General features: G+C 48.9%; 1 protein-coding gene across 1 annotated transcript in view; it reads right to left on the reverse strand.

Moving 5' to 3' along the window:
• SLC41A2 (solute carrier family 41 member 2) overlaps positions 1-18,456 on the reverse strand; it is a 397,409-nt gene that overhangs the window by 82,650 nt on the left and 296,303 nt on the right. Inside the window, exon 7 of the mRNA XM_078675022.1 lies at positions 5,073-5,220. Within this exon, the coding sequence (XP_078531148.1) occupies positions 5,073-5,220 (148 nt within the window). The remainder of the gene's footprint in view (positions 1-5,072; positions 5,221-18,456) is intronic.

The following is an 18,456-nucleotide window of genomic DNA, read 5'->3' on the forward strand; positions in this document are numbered from 1 at the left end:
CATTCAGATGTGTCACACATTTGCCATAAATTCTGAATGTTAGCACTCTAGTTGCTCATTAGATCACTGTAGTAAAGCTAGTGCTCACCAGGGAAGTCTGCTGCTAATCATGGTTTGCAGCCATTTTCCCGCATTTTTTATCCCGCAGACTTTCAGTCCGCATACCATTATCCCGCAAGGTCATTGACCTCGCATACCATTATCCTGCATTTTTTCAAAACGCATGTGCATTTATCGCGCATGCCTTTACAAAGAATTACGTTTTAAAGGCATGTATGGTAAATGCATTTGCGTTGTGAAAACCACGATGACGAGAGAGGTAAGTGGGTTTGTGTTAATTTTTTCGTGGGTTAGTGATTGTGTAGTGTAGTGTAGTATTGTGTAGTGTAGTGTTGTGTTAGTGTAGTGTAGAGTTGTGGTGGTTGTTTAGTGTAGGGTCATGCTGGGGGTAGTGTTTTAGGGTTTAGGGTTGTGTTGTAGTGTTTGCGTAGTGTAGGGTCATGCTGGGGGTAGTGTTTTAGGGTTTAGGGTAGTGTTGTAGTGTTTGCGTAGTGTAGGGTCATGCTGGGGGTAGTGTTTTAGGGTTTAGGGTTGTGTTGTAGTGTTTGCGTAGTGTAGGGTCATGCTGGGGCTAGTGTTTTAGGGTTTAGGGTAGTGTTGTAGTGTTTGCGTAGTGTAGGGTCATGCTGGGCGTAGTGTTTTAGGGTTTAGGATAGTGTTGTAGTGTTTGCGTAGTGTAGGGTCATGCTGGGGGTAGTGTTTTAGGGTTTTGGGTAGTGTTGTAGTGTTTGCGTAGTGTAGGGTCATGCTGGGGTGTAGTATTTTAGGGTTTAGGGTAGTGTTGTAGTGTTTGCGTAGTGTAGGGTCATGCTGGGGGTAGTGTTTTAGGGTTTTGGGTAGTGTTGTAGTGTTTGCGTAGTGTAGGGTCATGCTGGGGGTAGTGTTTTAGGGTTTTGGGTAGTGTTGTAGTGTTTGCGTAGTGTAGGGTCATGCTGGGGTGTAGTGTTTTAGGGTTTTGGGTAGTGTTGTAGTGTTTGCGTAGTGTAGGGTCATGCTGGGGTGTAGTGTTTCAGGGTTTTGGGTAGTGTTGTAGTGTTTGCGTAGTGTAGGGTCATGCTGGGGGTAGTGTTTTAGGGTTTTGGGTAGTGTTGTAGTGTTTGCGTAGTGTAGGGTCATGCTGGGGGTAGTGTTTTAGGGTTTTGGGTAGTGTTGTAGTGTTTGCGTAGTGTAGGGTCATGCTGGGGGGTAGTGTTTTAGGGTTTTGGGTAGTGTTGTAGTGTTTGCGTAGTGTAGGGTCATGCTGGGGGTAGTGTTTTAGGGTTATGGGTAGTGTTGTAGTGTTTGCGTAGTGTAGGGTCATGCTGGGGGTAGGGTTTTAGGGTTTAGGGTAGTGTTGTAGTGTTTGCGTAGTGTAGGGTCATGCTGGGGGTAGTGTTTTAGGGTTTAGGGTAGTGTTGTAGTGTTTGCGTAGTGTGGGGTCATGCTGGGGGTAGTGTTTTAGGGTTTAGGGTAGTGTTGTAGTGTTTGCGTGGTGTAGGGTCATGCTGGGGGTAGTGTTTTAGGGTTTAGGGTAGTGTTATAGTGTTTGCGTAGTGTAGGGTCATGCTGGGGGTAGTGTTTTAGGGTTTAGGGTAGTGTTTTAGTGTTTGCGTAGTGTAGGGTCATGCTGGGGTGTAGTGTTTTAGGGTTTTGGGTAGTGTTGTAGTGTTTGCGTAGTGTAGGGTCATGCTGGGGGTAGTGTTTTAGGGTTTAGGGTAGTGTTGTAGTGTTTGCGTAGTGTAGGGTCATGCTGGGGTGTAGTGTTTTAGGGTTTTGGGTAGTGTTGTAGTGTTTGCGTAGTGTAGGGTCATGCTGGGGGTAGTGTTTTAGGGTTTAGGGTAGTGTTGTAGTGTTTGCGTAGTGTAGGGTCATGCTGGGGGTAGTGTTTTAGGGTTTAGGGTTGTGTTGTAGTGTTTGCGTAGTGTAGGGTCATGCTGGGGGTAGTGTTTTAGGGTTTAGGGTTGTGTTGTAGTGTTTGCGTAGTGTAGGGTCATGCTGGGGGTAGTGTTTTAGGGTTTAGGGTAGTGTTGTAGTGTTTGCGTAGTGTAGGGTCATGCTGGGGTGTAGTGTTTTAGGGTTTTGGGTAGTGTTGTAGTGTTTGCGTAGTGTAGGGTCATGCTGGGGGTAGTGTTTTAGGGTTTTGGGTAGTGTTGTAGTGTTTGCGTAGTGTAGGGTAAAACTGGGGGTAGTGTTTTAGGGTTTTGGGTAGTGTTGTAGTGTTTGCGTAGTGTAGGGTCATGCTGGGGGTAGTGTTTTAGGGTTTTGGGTAGTGTTGTAGTGTTTGCGTAGTGTAGGGTCATGCTGGGGGTAGTGTTTTAGGGTTTAGGGTAGTGTTGTAGTGTTTGCGTGGTGTAGGGTCATGCTGGGGGTAGTGTTTTAGGGTTTAGGGTAGTGTTGTAGTGTTTGCGTAGTGTGGGGTCATGCTGGGGGTAGTGTTTTAGGGTTTAGGGTAGTGTTGTAGTGTTTGCGTGGTGTAGGGTCATGCTGGGGGTAGTGTTTTAGGGTTTAGGGTAGTGTTGTAGTGTTTGCGTAGTGTAGGGTCATGCTGGGGGTAGTGTTTTAGGGTTTAGGGTAGTGTTGTAGTGTTTGCGTAGTGTAGGGTCATGCTGGGGTGTAGTGTTTTAGGGTTTTGGGTAGTGTTGTAGTGTTTGCGTAGTGTAGGGTCATGCTGGGGGTAGTGTTTTAGGGTTTAGGGTAGTGTTGTAGTGTTTGCGTAGTGTAGGGTCATGCTGGGGTGTAGTGTTTTAGGGTTTTGGGTAGTGTTGTAGTGTTTGCGTAGTGTAGGGTCATGCTGCGGGTAGTATTTTAGGGTTTAGGGTAGTGTTGTAGTGTTTGCGTAGTGTAGGGTCATGCTGGGGGTAGTGTTTTAGGGTTTAGGGTTGTGTTGTAGTGTTTGCGTAGTGTAGGGTCATGCTGGGGGTAGTGTTTTAGGGTTTAGGGTTGTGTTGTAGTGTTTGCGTAGTGTAGGGTCATGCTGGGGGTAGTGTTTTAGGGTTTAGGGTAGTGTTGTAGTGTTTGCGTAGTGTAGGGTCATGCTGGGGTGTAGTGTTTTAGGGTTTTGGGTAGTGGTGTAGTGTTTGCGTAGTGTAGGGTCATGCTGGGGGTAGTGTTTTAGGGTTTAGGGTAGTGTTGTAGTGTTTGTGTAGTGTAGGGTCATGCTGGGGGTAGTGTTTTAGGGTTTAGGGTAGTGTTGTACTGTTTGTGTAGTGTAGGGTCATGCTGGGGGTAGTGTTTTAGGGTTTAGGGTAGTTTAGTTGTTTAGTGTATGCTAAAGGCATATTCGTTCTAAAAGGTTTCGTTATTTTAATTTGCGGCCTAATAGTACATGCAGGATTTTTTTTGTGGACTGATGGTATGCGGGATTTCGTCATATATTCGCTAATCATACTTTCTATGGCAAAATTAACCCCCTCATTTTGTTCCTTTTTAAATTAAATGTTTTAAGAGTTACCACTTTATTCCAATCTAGATGGCTTCAGGTGTGCCATACCTTTGTAATAAGTAGGACTGTTAGCACTCTAGTTGTTCTTTAGAACACTCTGGGACATTCTGTCATTGGGCTATAGTTGGGCTACATCTGGCTGATATTTGGGCTACATTTGTTTTTTTTGTCTCTGGTGGCCATCTTTGGGCTACATTGGGCTAAATTGGGCTACATTGGGCTACATTTGGGCTCCAACATATATATAGCCCAATGTAGCCCAATATATATTTTTCAAAGTTAATTTTCGTAAAAACCACTGGAGCCTATATCTTGAGACATAGCAAAGGCACATCGGGCTACCAGTCCCTACAATTTTGCCAAGTTTGGTGTAGATCCATTCAGCCGTTCAGGCTAAAAGTGAGGCCAACCGCCCTATGGAAAATTGCATGGGAAAAACACGTTTTGGGACCCCCCTTTTTTCTCGGCCCCCCCTTGACGAAACCCCCCCAAATTGTCAGGGGCTGCTCAGAAACAGAATGTTCCATTTTCCTGAAAATTTCAGCCAATTCTGTCCTCAAACGCCAAAGTTATTCGACATAGAATTTTCAAAAATCCCATAGGAAAAAAATCCTAACTATATATACCTACTGGCTATCGCCAGTAGGTAATATATATACACACACGTACATTGCATTGAATTGATATAGCTTATGTAGGTAGGAATCATCAGCACAAAGACAAAGTCGACAGGTGCTAGACACTACGAGGACCATTTTTAGTTTTTAACTGGTGTCCAAAAAGCGCTATGTAAAACCATCAATTGCGCTGAACTATTATAGGATCTTCAATTGGAACAGGGTTTTAAATATCCATGACCCGTCATTATCTCCTAGAGCACTAGCTAGATTATGATGTTGACGTAATCATTTTTGGTTATATTCAACAAGGTTGGTTGAGGATTTTATACCAATTAGGTGTTCTCTGCAAGAGCTTTAACATTGCTAATTTATGTTTCGATTTATGGTAATTCTAAAAGTCAATAGTGAGACGGCTGTATATTTACTGTATTTGCGCACAGGGAAGAGGTTGCTCCCGGTTGAAGGTACATAGATACCCCTATCAGAGCGCTGTACACTCTAAAGTGATCTTATGATTAACCCAAAGGGCCAGTAAAGTCAAGTATTTGAGTTTGATGTGGGACCTTTTATCTATTGTTTCTTGATTCAGTTTTACTTTGCAACCGGACAAAGGGAGTCCATCACTGGTTGCAAATTCTATGGCTGTTAAATTCTGCCCATTAGGACGCAAGATCTTAGCAGAGGGGCTACAGTTCTTCCTACCAAAACATAATTACAAAATCATAGGATTGTTGCCTATATGATGTGGCTAGGGGATTTTCAACGCTCACACACTGTATGACCTTAAAATTATGTTAACCATGAAAACTATTTGATGCTACAAATTGGACAGACATACATGTGTTGGAGCTGCCCACAAAAGGAAAACATATCAGTGAAAATTATACAACACAATTATATTTCAGCAACAACTGTTTAAAGTTATGAGATAACAACAGATCACAGACAATCGCATTTTCAAGCAAACTTACCTGCTTATCAGCATTGCAGTTATGACCGGCTCCCATCCTGAATGGAGAACAATCCTAGTGGCGGGATGTTTAGAAGCTATAACAACCCATATTGGAGTTAGAACCATGAAAAAAGCACCAACTAGTGGAGATATGTAGGAATGTGACCCTGAAGGAGATACAGAAGAGCAAATCAATGCCAAAGCCTTGTGTTATTTCTAAATGATCACTGAAAGACACATCTTTATAAAACTGTACCTTGTTATTAGCAATCCTAGCACAGAGGATGCTTTTATTGCTCACATGTGGAGAACTTGATCACAATTCTTGGCTTGACAAATAAAATACCTTAACTGAAAAATTACATTTCAAATATGAATAAAATTGCAGCCAATGCATTTTATACACCTCCAATATGCATCATACTCAAGTATCAGAAGTAAGATCACTATTTAGATATCAGTATGCTTGAGAATGAGTTTGAGAAAACCAGAGTTCTTATATGGTCTTTATCCACAAATGTGAATAAAATTGCAGCCAATGCATTTTATACACCTCCAACATGCATCATACTCAAGTATCAGAAGTAAGATCACTAATTAGATATCAGTATGCTTGAGAATGAGTTGAGAAAACCAGAGTTCTTATATGGTCTTTATCCACCTCTGCATTTGAAAAATGAAAAAAATAATAATACAACCATTTCCAACTCATATTTCATTGTACAATGAGAATGACATTACTTCCAATCAACTAGTTCCGCTTTCTCCCATGAATATCCTATATCGCAGTTCCATTCATAAACCAAGCCGCTGGTTGTTCCCAAGTGAATAGTTGAGTTGTCGGTGAAGGATAGCTCTTGAGAACAAGACAATCTATAACCCTAATGTGTGGGTACTCCCTGTTTATCTACCCAACTACCTCTTGTTGGCAACCATTAGGAAAAATAGCACATATTTTCAAGAAGAGACTCGAGCAAGGCTACAAGCCATGGAAATAACTGAATGCTCAAACTTGGCAATCAAGCTATACGATACATCAATAGAACATCAGGGCATTTTGTGTAGACAAGACCATATGGGCTATTTTCATATTTTCAGAATTGGGACCATGTTCTATAAAACTATATGTAATCTTTGTATTTGTGGACTTTAAAACAAGAACATTTACTGATGCAACTGGCTGTTGTCAATATCAACACCCACAAATTATACGACTTAATATGATAATTATTTCCACCAGGAGAAATTGCATGTTTTTTACGGTGGCTTTAAAACATCTTTCAAAGTGCTGTACACTTTCCTGGGGTGACAAAAAGTTTATACTCCTTGAATTAAGACAAAGGGGCTGTCTGGCTCAATGGCACTGGCTTGATCTGGAGCAGTTGCCCTCCCAACACAGACACATATTTGAGGATCAGCTGCACCTTTGGGAAGGCATTAAAAAAACAGATTTGTTCAAGACAGTCATCTAAACTATGTCTCAAATGTCTTATTTTTAAAATCTGAAGAATAAGGCTCTGAATTTCGATCTCATGTTGAGATATCAAATATTCAAAGGTACTCTTCAGTACTTGTTGATAAAGGGCCATTTATGCGAGTGGCGAAGTACTCTACTTTGCATATCTACTATCCTATAAATGACATGTCTTGCCAGTAAGCAGAGAAGTATGTCTATCACAGCTCTCGTGAAGCCTGCTCTCTAACAAACCCAATATGGCACAGTTTGAACTAGAAGCCTCAATGGGTTTCTCATAATAGAAGGGGTTAGCTTGATTAGGGCAGTTCTTGTAATACCTAAGCTGTAGTTTCTGTGCCAGGAAAGCCTCAGGAAGTTGCCACTTCTTTTCTGCCTGCTGAACTTGTCATTTTTCAGCCTTCAGATCAGCTGTAAACCATTGGGTCTGGCGATACGAGAATGTTTAATCACAGCGGGTATATTGTGTTCAAAGACAGTAGGCAATTAAGACAGACTGAAGAAAGCTTCTCTATAGGCTGGTAGTTAATAAGATAGATGTCCAAAGTTTTTTAATCTCTTATACAGCCTCATCATAGCTGATTTTAGACCCGGAGAGGGAATATACCACATTGGTCAGTGGGAGGCACTGAAATGATGTCTCCCTACAGTTTTAGGAATCTTCCAAGGCCTGCTGTGGATGTCCAGGGACTGAGGCAGCCACACCTACGCCCTCCAGTTTGTGTAACCCTACACACAAGGAATCCCTTTAAGGGTTCCTGTGCCCAAAGCACAAGTTACTTACCTTTGGTAACAATGTATCTGTAAGAGACGTTAGTTATTGATAGATTCCTTACCTTAGAATTACCCCCAGGGGTCAGACTGGATCCGGAAAGATTTAGTGAGCAGTACCCCTGCGTGTTGGAAGGTGGCGTCCTGCGGCTCCGCATCCGTCGTAATCGCTGGGATGACGTCGCAGCAGCTACTTAGACGCCGCCCTCGAGCGCCGACGTCAGTTCTGTACATGACTTTCTGTGCCAGGAATGCAGAGCCATGCAAGATACTGACCACAGGGGCCCCAAAATCAGTTCGCAGTACGGGGAGGATGGGTGGGGCGGTAAGGAATCTATCACTAACTAATGTCTCTTACAGATATATCGTTACCGAAGGTAAGTAACTTGTGCATCTGAAAAGAGACACGTTAGTGATAGATTCCTTACCTTAGAATAGATACCCCAACAATACCAACTCGGTGGTGGGTCTGCAAACCAAGATCACACCAGAAAGACACAGAGAACAGAACAACCAAACAAGTGGTCTCCCCGGACCTGGCTGTCAAGGCAATAATGCTTAGGAAAAGTGTGCAGTGAGGCCCACGTGGCTGCCTGACAGATGTCTTGCAAGGGGACACCACGTCCCAATGCAGTAGTAGCTGCTGTTGCCCTGGTAGAATGGGCACGTAGCCCAATCGGAGTTTCCTTTTTAGCCAGAGATTAACAGGCTTTTCTACACAAGACGACCCAGCAGGAGATAGTCCTCTTGTGTACAGCCCAGCCTTTCTTGGCACCGACGTAGCCAACAAAGACCTGGTCATCCTCCCGGAACTGTAGTGTGCGGTTCAGGTAAAAGGAGAGCACAAGTTTTGGGTCCAGACAGTGGAGCCTCTCTTCCTCTCTAGAAGGGTGCAGAGGCGGATAGAAAGTCGGCAAGGGGATAGTTTGCCCGATGTGGAAGGCAGTAACAACCTTTGGCAAGAAGGAAGTACGAGTGCGGAGCACAACCTTGTCCGCATGAACAGACAGAAAAGGAGGTTTACAGGAAAGAGCCTGGAGCTCCCTCACGCGCCTCGCGGAGGGGAAGGCAACCAGGAAAGCAGTCTTTAAAGTTAGTAAACGAAGAGGACAGTTGTGAAGCGGCTCAAAAGGAGCGCAAATCAAATAAGTAAGAACCAGATTCAAGTCCCACTGCGGCATCACAAACGGAATAGGAGGGAAAAGGTGAGTAAAGCCTTTGAGAAAAACTTACGACAGGGGACTTGAAAAGAGAGGGCTGATCAGGGAACCTGGGAAAGGCTGAAATTGCTGAAAGGTAGCCCTTAATAGTGACCAGAGCAGAGCCCTGCTGGGACAAAGAAAGAACTTCTGAAAGAGGGGCAGAAAGGGGGTTTACAGCCTTTGCTGTGCACCATGCCACAAATTTAATCCACTTGCAGGCGTATACCGATTTAGTGGAGGGACGCCTGGCTGCCAGAATGATATTACAGACTTCAGGAGGCAAGTCAAATGGAATCAACTGTCGCCGCTCAATCTCCATGCAAGGTGGTGAAGGCTGGACAGGTTCGGGTGGAGGACCATTCCCTGCTGCTGCGACAGAAGGTCCTGCCGAAGAGGCAGTCGGAACGGGGGATCCTTGCTCATACTGAGTAGTTCAAGATACCAAACTCTTCGAGCCCAGTCCGGGGCCACAAGAATGACTTGGGCCCAGTCACGCCTAAACTTCTTCAGCACACTAGGTAGAAGTGGTATAGGCGGAAAGGCGTACAATAGACCGCAACTCCACTCGTGACGAAAAGCGTCGCCGAGCGAGTGTCGCCTTGGAAATTACAACGCGCAGAACTGCTGACATTGAACGTTCTCTTCGGTGGCAAATAGATCTAACCAAGGTTCTTCCCACCGTTGAAAGAGACCTTGCGCCACCTCTGAGTGAAGACGCCATTCGTGATCCATCATGCACCTGCGACTGAGTTCGTCGACCCTGGCATTCAAAGAACCTGCCAAGTGTTGAACCACCAAGGAAATGCCTTGATGTTCCAGCCATGTCCAGAGAGGGAGAGCCTCCTGACACAGGGTCCAGGACCCCACCCCGCCTTGCTTGTTGCAGTACCACATGGCGGTGGTGTTGTCCGTGAACACCTGCACTACCCTCCCCTTGACAGAGGGAAGGAATGCCTTCAGCGCAAGTAGGATCGCCCGGAGCTTCAGAAGGTTGATATGGAGCCTGGACTCCGCCGGAGACCAGAAGCCTCTGATCTCCGCCTCTCCCATGTGGCCGCCCCATCCCAGGAGGGACGCATCCGTCACCACTGTGCGCTCCTGTTGGGGAAGGGAGAGGGATCTGCCTTTGCCCCAAGGCTGGTTCGTGAGCCACCACTGCAACTGTTCTGCAGTGCCCTCCGAGATCTGGACGTACTCGGACAGGTCCCCTTGATGCTGCGCCCACTGGAACTTCAGGTCCCACTGCAGAGCCCGCATATGCCACCTGGCATGACTGATCAGCAGGATGCCATGAGGCCCAGCAGCCTCAAGGTCATCCTGACCGAAACCCAGGACAAGGGCTGAAAGATCGGAATCATAGCCCGAATGTCCCGGACTCGCTGTTCGGGAGGATAAACCAGAAACTGTGCCGTGTCCAGAACCACTCCGATAACGAGGAGCTTCTGAGAGGGAATCAGGTGCGACTTTGGCACGTTGATGGAGAACCCCAGCAAATGCAGGAGGTCAGCCGTAGTCTGAAGGTGGGAGACAACTGCCTGGGGCGAGCCCGCCTTCAACAATCAGTCAGAGATAGGGGAACACTGAAAACCCTGATCTGCGCAGATGAGCTGCCACCACCGCCATCATTTTTGTGAATACCCGAGGGGCGCTGGTAAGGCCAAAAGGGAGTACGGTGAAGTGAAAGTGCTCATGGCCTACCGTGAACCGCAGGTAATGCCGGTGGGTCGGCAGGACGGGGATATGAAAGTAAGCTTCCTGCAAGTCCAACGCTACCATCCAGTCTTGCGGGTCTAGGGCAGACAAGACCTGAGCAAGGGCGAGCATCTTGAACTTCTTCCGGAGGAAGTGATTGACGTTCCAAAGGTCTAAGATAGGACGCAGGCCCTTGTCCTTTTTCGGAACCAAGAAGTAGTGGGAGCAATGACCACGACCTACTTCTGGCGTCGGAACGGGCTGGATGGCCCCTTTGGCCAAGAGAGCCGCAACTTCCTGCTGAAAAAGTGGCAAGTGATCCCCCGACATGCGGTGATACTGAGGTGGCATGGCTGGAGGGGTGGTCTCGAAGGAGGGGGAGTAGCCCCTTCGAACAATCTGTAAAACCCACCCACGTAGCCCGCAAGTCCTTAAAACGCTCCAACGCACTGCCTTGTTGCCAAAAAGGCGAGTGCCATCAAAAGGCATGTCCATCAAGGTGTTCTGGACATCCCCAGAAAAGCCAGTTGTCCTCAGCCAGGCGTGACGTCGTAGCGCCACTGTCGTGGAAATCGCTCTGCCCAGCGCACATCCGATCTCAATCCGACGCCCATCACAACTCTAAGCAACAGATGCTCAACATCTCCGGAAAGATCCTTACCTGCAGAGACAACATCCAAGGATACAACGTGCCCTCGCCTCGTCCTCCTCGCCCGTCTTTGCCGGCTACCGTGTCGAGACGAACTTGGAGTGAGCTCCAGGCTGCTGAGCTCCTCGAAAAGCAGTCTCGAGACACCGTGAGTTGAACCAGTGGTGCGGGGATGTGGTTCTTCTCCTGCCGACCGGACTGGGGACACCCTCTACGACGTGGGTGCTCCCCCCGGGCTCGCCACCTCCTCGCCAGTGCGGAGCCTTCCTCGCTGCTCCCCGCCGGGACTGGTCCCTCCTGAATCGAAGTGAACGGGGGTTGGGGCGACACCCTGGCCTCTCACCAGCGCTTCTCACCTCCTCTCAAGAGCTGAGCCTGCCTCACTGCTCCCCTCCGGGTCGGGTCTCTCCTGACTTGGAATGAACTGGAGTTGGGGCGACCTCCAGGGATCTTCCGCTTTGTTGCTGAAGGACAGCTGGCACTGGCCCCCTTGATTCTTGACGTGGTGCCGCCCATGTCGTTTAAAGCCAAAGACGTGCCCCGGGGTTATACGGCGGCAGGCCTGATGATCCGGATGTCGGGTTCCTCACTCGGGCCGGAGTATATTAAAGTCCTCTGCCCTCCGCTCTCACCCGGAATCTAAGGTTAGTGTCATCTGCGAGCAGCTGCTGATGCTCGGTTCTCCCCGCTGTGGCCTCCTTGATTCGCTGCTTTCTCGTCAGTGGAACTGCTCCCCCCCAGCACAGCATATCTATCGGGGTTGTCAGGCAGGCGCAGTCCCCCTGTGGGCTGGTGCCTCCCTCGCTCTTCTGTTGCTGGCCTGAGGGGTGCAGCCGACGCCCTTTCCCGAACTACCGACGCTGCTGGATCTACCTATGTCCAAACTTTCCTGCGAAACTGAAACCACCGGCAATCTGAAATCGCTGTAATTGAAACCGGCGGCAATCTGAAGTCGCCGAAATTGAAACTGGCTGCTGCGGCCTCAGCCATTTCCGGTGCAGTTTGGCCCCGGTATGCTCCATGGCCATTTTGTGGAAGGGACTGCTTTCCTGAAATGCGTGATGACCCAAAATGGAGGTGAAAAGTATTGACATACATTGCTCGAGATGAAGCGCCCCCTACCAGACGCACCCGGAAAGGAGGATCATTGGCCCCTCTCATGAGACTAACCTTTCAGGCGTCGGTCCAGTCCTCTGGCCCCGCTGGGCACGCTGATGTTACCCTGACCCCCCACCCAAACTGTGTATGTGTGCCTGAGACTCCTGTGCACCCACTGGGGGTCCTGACACCTGCGCCCACCTCAACGAAGCTCCAACATACCTACCCTAAGCCTCCTCTCCTTGGTCCGAGCCCCCACCCTAACTGAGTGTGTGCCTGAGACTCAAGGACGCCTGTGCACCCGCTGGGGGACCTGACACCTGCTCCCACCTCAACGATCATCCACCATACTTACTGTAAGCCCCCTCCCCCTGGTAGCTCACTGAACTGAACTGGACTGAAGATAGTGTCAATCCTACTAGTAATTCTGACCTGTGGGCTGATCTGGAATGCTGATAGGTCCTTGCCAACAAGACCACCAGCATATGCTAATATCTTGACAATTATATACTGTCATTTCCCTTGACCACTGCCTCACCTTTCCCATAGTGCTGCTACAGCCTCCCTAATGAGGTCATGAGCCCTGCATGCCCTCTGTATTGCTCTCATTGTAGTTTCACCCCTCTTGCTCCTCCCGTCTTCCCGCACCCCCCTCTGAGCCCTTACCCACTCCTTCTTCTTCTAAACTTCTCCCCCCTCTCTTTGCCCCCCCCCTACTTCCCCCAACCAAACCTCACCACCATGTCCCACCTTAATTCCACCAACACACAACGCCCCTCTCATGCCCTACCTGACAAACCCCCGCCCTCTCCAAACATGGTCCCAACTCTTGGACAATTCCATACCCTCCCATCCTCTCAAAAAATGCCAAAAAGAACTTCAAACATAAATTCCTAATCCGACATCCTGAAACCCTTATTGTAGACAATTATCATAGCCCCCACGTCCCCCATTAAATCTAATTATATTTTCTACACCAAACGCCCCTCCTAATGGAAGAACACCTTTTTACAACACTTCCCAGTATCCAGCTCAATTAAAATCCCCCATGGTCACAAACTTGCCACTTCTCCTACCTCTCTTTTCCCTGGTGAAATTACCATTTCTCTGTGGTTGATCTAAAAAGCATTGAGCTTACCTGCACTGAAGCGCCGACTTGTACGCGCTAAAGCAACCCTCCCAGACCCCCCCTGACACAGCGACTTCCAGCGCTGACACAGGGGAAAACGCCCACACCGCCAGCGCTAGCCCAAGGCGGAGCCACGCCCACTGCGAGGCCACGCCCATAACACTCACTACAAATGTGCCGGCCATACCAGCGCAGCGGACGAGCGCAGCGGGAGCGCCGTTTGCGCGCCGAAGGCACGCCTAAGGCAAGCCCGTCTGCGCCCGTCTGCGCACGGCCGGGCCTAGGACCAGAACCCCTGTCGGATAAAACTGCCCCTAAGGTAACCTACTCACGTCGGGACCTCCTAAGTCTCAGACCCACCATCGCCTCCTCTTGTGAGTATGTTCACGATCTAGAGGGACCATTTATCAGCTGCACTTACTGCCACCCAGTCCTACTCAAACTCCCTATTCAACCCTACAAACCCTCAGCCCTCAAACTCGCTTCTCTGAACTGTCGCTCTCTCCCTAAACATGCGACGCTTATTAACCATCTTATAGAAGACCATGAGATCGACGTTCTATTTTTGACGGAAACGTGGCTTTCCCCACACTCGGCGTCAGACATAGTTCTAGCTACCCCTCCGGGCTTCCTCATTCAGTCCCTACCTCGCCCTTTAGGCAGAGGTGGTGGGGTCGCCATTATTCACCGGGACTATCTCCCCTGCAAATACAACGACGTGCAGGTTCCCGACTCTGAAAGCCTACAGTTCACAATTAAGTTAGACCCGACTAACTCTCTCACAGGCATCCTACTGTACCGCCCCCCCGGTCACCCTGGTTCTTTTTCTAGTGCTCTCCTGGACACGGTAGCAACACAGGCCCACTCCATCACCAACTTCATGATACTAGGAGACCTGAACATTCATTTCGATGACCCTTTAGATACTGGGGCAGCCGACTTGATCACCGATCTGGCGGCTCTCGACCTCCACCTCCTAAACTCCGGAGCTACACACAACAAAGGTCACTTGCTGGACCCGGTGTTTACAAGCACCCCCACCATGCAATTCAGCGAGTCCCTCCCCCTCCCCTGGACGGACCACTTTTTAGTCTCTTTCCAACTATTAGGACCTTTCAGGAAACCTCAAAAACCTCCCACTTACACCAGGGACAGGTCCTGGTCCAAGCTCCCCACCGAAGACTGGGCCAGGACCCTAGAGTCAACTACCCCTGCCCATGCAGAAGACCCGGCTATCGCCGATAGTAAATTCAGAGAGTGGATTACTACCTCCCTGGATTCCGTACTCCCATTTAGAACCCGGGAGGACAAAAACGGGAAACCAGGTTCCGCCCCGTGGTATACCCCGGAACTTCGATTACTACGTAAAAAATGCAAGAAAGCCGAACGGCTATGGAGGAAAGACTGGCAGCACGCCAGCAAGGAAGCCTACCAGAACTCAGTTAGATTATACAAAGCCTCCATTAAGCGCTCTAAAGCCTCCCATTACGACACTCGGATAAGAGAATCTACCAACTTAGCTAGGGAATCCTTCCTAATCGTAAAAGAGCTACTGAAAGTACCAACCACTCCTTCCTCCAACGCCCCCCCTGTTGACCGAAGCAACGAATTAGCCACCTATTTTAATGACAAAATTGCCCGAATCTTAACATCCCTTCCCCCCCCCTGTTCCTCTAGTCACACGGACAATGAATCACCCTCCAGCCAAGCAGGAAGCAGCCTGCGCCCCCAACTAGCTACATTTAGAGCAGTAACCTGCAACGAGGTAGATGCAACCTTGGCCAAAATGAAAAGCGGATCACCTCTGGATCCCGCACCAATTAGACTCCTCAAAACCGTAGCCCCTGTCATAGTTCCCACAATCACAGAGCTTATTAACAGCTCGCTTGCCCAAGGATCTGTCCCCGATAGCTGGAAGAGCGCAGTCGTGAAAGCACTCCTTAAAAAACCCCAGCTAGACCCAGCAGACATGGCAAACTACCGGCCAATCTCACTCCTCCCTGGCATCAGCAAGGTAGCCGAGAAATTGGTCAACGGACAATTGTCTCAGTTTCTCGAGGCAAATAACATCTTACGGCAATCCCAAACTGGGTTTCGCCCGGGTCATGGCACTGATACCGCCCTTCTGGCCGTTATCGAGGAGGCAAGGCGCATTTTGGATTCAGGAGGGTCAGTGGCAGTGATCCTCCTGGACCTTAGTGCAGCCTTCGACACAGTCAACCATCGTGTCCTCCTCCAACGGCTGGCGGCAGCAGGGCTCACCGGGATGGCGCTCAGGTGGATAGAGTCCTTCCTTGCCGGGCGCACGTTCCAGGTATGGGACAGCAATCACCACTCGTCCACCCTCCCCCTCACTAGCAGGGTCCCCCAGGGATCATCTCTGAGCCCTACGCTTTTTAATGCTTATATGGCCCCCCTTGAAGACGTGGTGACACCCTTCGGCATCAAAATAGTGAGTTACGCGGATGACACACAGCTGGTCGTCTCCCTATCCCAACTAGACGACCACCCAGACAATTTGGCAAATTGCCTTACGAAAATCTATGGCTGGATGTGTGAATCATCACTCAAATTAAACGGGTCGAAGACCGAAGTGATGCTCATGGGAAAGCAATGGGTGACCATCCCCCCATCAGCCTGGCCAGACGTGTTCGGGGAAATTCCCACCCCGAAAAAAGAAATTAAGACCCTAGGAGTCTGGCTAGAACCCGAGCTCTCAATGAAAACACAAGCGGCCAAAACTGCAGGAACCTGTTTTGGGCTTATGCGCACCACCCGCAAGATTCTTCCCCTACTCCCGCCCACCTCCAGAAAACTCCTAGTCCAAGGGCTAATACTGTCACGGTTGGACTACAGTAACATGGTTTACCTGGGTGCCCCAGAGGCCACCTTGGCTAAATTACAACGAACACAGAACGCTGCAGCCCGACTACTCATGAACCTTCCCTCCAGAGTGTCAGCTAAACCTGCCATCAAAGCCCTGCACTGGCTCCCGGTGCGTCAAAGGGTGGAATTCAAAGCCATGTGCACGGCTTACAAACTGATTAATGGAGCTGGCCCTCCGATTCTCAGCGACCTGGTAACTCCTTATATAGCTCCCAGATCCCTGCGGTCCGAGAATGAACATCTAGCCAACATCCCCAAATTTAAAAATACACGCACTGGAGGCCGACGCTTCTCTGTGAAAGCCCCCACCGGATGGAACTCACTCCCCCGTACCCTCAGACTGGAACCCAGCTATCTTATTTTTAGAAAAAAATTGAAAACACTTCTATTTCCGAAATAACGTCCCCCCCTTTTCTTTTTTCTCCTCCACCTCATCTGGATATCAAAATCATTACAGCGCGGGGATGCCTTCGGGTCACCAGGCGCTCTACAAGTCGTTAAAATAAATAAATAAAATAAATAAATTTCTGTCTACAAAACTGGAAACATCATAATTCAAGCCTCAGAGCAGCACCTCACTATTTTTGAACTCCTCTTCAGCACGCTTTCTGACCAGCTATCCCTACCTACTCCTACTCCAACACCCTATCAGCCCCAAAACCCCAACAGCCCCCACGGCCGCCCAGCTCACAACCCTCTCCCTGATGACAACCACTGTACTATAACCCCTACTCTGGCTCCTCTACTTGAACTACCCCCTGTCGCAACCCTATCCCCCATCCTTCACCAGCCACCTCACACTCCCCCGCCCTACTCTCCTCTACCTCCCAGAGACAAACGACACCCCCTCATGACTCTCCTTCCCGTCATGAATCATCCCTCTCCTTAAATTCTACCCTACCCCCCTCTCTGGAACCAACCAAAGACCAACCAACACTCATCCAAACCCCCACGTCCCCTATTGACCGTCCAACTCCAACACCTTACCACCTCCCTAGTACACCTCTTCATCCTACAAACAGTCCCTTAACGACCATTCCCCCTCATACCCATACCCCTTCCTACTCAAACTACACCTCCACCCACTACATAGTTACCACATCCCCTCTCGCTCCTCTTCCCCCCCCCTCTCCCACCCCCTCCCAGACCATCACTCACCATCCCCCCACCTCTCCCCTTTCCTCCCCACCCTCCACCAGACCATCACACATCACACCCTGCCCTCCCTCCTTACACTGGCCCTTACACCCCTCCCCTCCCCTGACCCTCCCTAATCCCCCTCCAGACACAGTACCACCTTCTCTATCCCCCGCTGACGAACCTCCCACTCTAAGCTACCAACCTTCTCTCCCTAGCCACTCCTCCCCTGACCCCTCCTCCATCCCAGCCTCTTCCACTACCCTCCTCTCCATCCTTAGTCAGACACTTCGTAACCTGAACTACAATCTTTCTACCCAGGCTACTGAACTTTCCCTGCTTAGAAAAGATTTCAATCAGTTCAAATCCTAAAAAACTCACGGCCCGCCGCTCTTGGCCCTCTGCACCATGTGCCTGCCCTCGAAAACACCCGTATCCCAAACACTGGGTAACAACGCCTCTCCTCACCCGCTCCCACAGACCCCTTCGAACCCTGAATTCCTACTCCGCCCGACCTCTCTGCCCTCTGCAACGCCTACCCTAACAATCCCCCTCCTGAAGTCCCCTCCCCCCTCACTCCAATATTCCTGTTATCTTAGGAACTAGCAGAATCCCCGAGTCGCTGAGCTCCCCAGACCCCCCCCTCCTCAACTCACCAGCATTCAACTACTCCCCAACCCTAACACCAACCCTAAACCCCTTACCTGCATGCTCGTGAACTGCCGCTTGGCTGTCCGACATGCAACCAAAATCTCAGAAACCATTCTCAATGAGGATGCTGATATTGCCTTCCTCACTGAAACCTGGCTCAAAGACCACTCTACACCCATCCTTGACCTTCTGGCCCTTCCTGGCTACTCTATTCTCAGAAAAGACAGACCTGAAAAAATCAGGGGAGGTCTAGCAATCATTTACGAAGAAGAACTTAAACTCTCCCCAATTAATAACACTGACTACACTACCTTTGAATACTTAGGAGCCGAACTTAAAATTAAAAGCTCCCCCCCAATACGACTTTATAACATCTACCACCCTCCTGGGGAACCCCTTCCCTTTGCCGAAGAACTATTGGACCTTCTAATTAAATCGCTACTTTCCAACTCCAAAAATCTCTTCCTAGGAGATCTCAACCTGCACTGGAATGATCAAGATGACCCTGCAACCAACCTTCTCAATAGCCTTCTTTTTTTTAATTTTTTTTTTAAAACCTTTATTGTACAGTGAAGGCTCACAAATACGGGCCTACAACCCAGCGGGCTGGCCACCACAAAGAAGGAACATATTCAACAGTACAGAAACGCATACAGAATATCAGAACAAATCATACAGGAAATAAGGGCTAGAAGCCATACAGCAACCCACAGG

Source organism: Lissotriton helveticus, chromosome 1_1 (assembly GCF_964261635.1).
Source record: "Lissotriton helveticus chromosome 1_1, aLisHel1.1, whole genome shotgun sequence".
Lineage (NCBI taxonomy): Eukaryota > Metazoa > Chordata > Amphibia > Caudata > Salamandridae > Lissotriton > Lissotriton helveticus.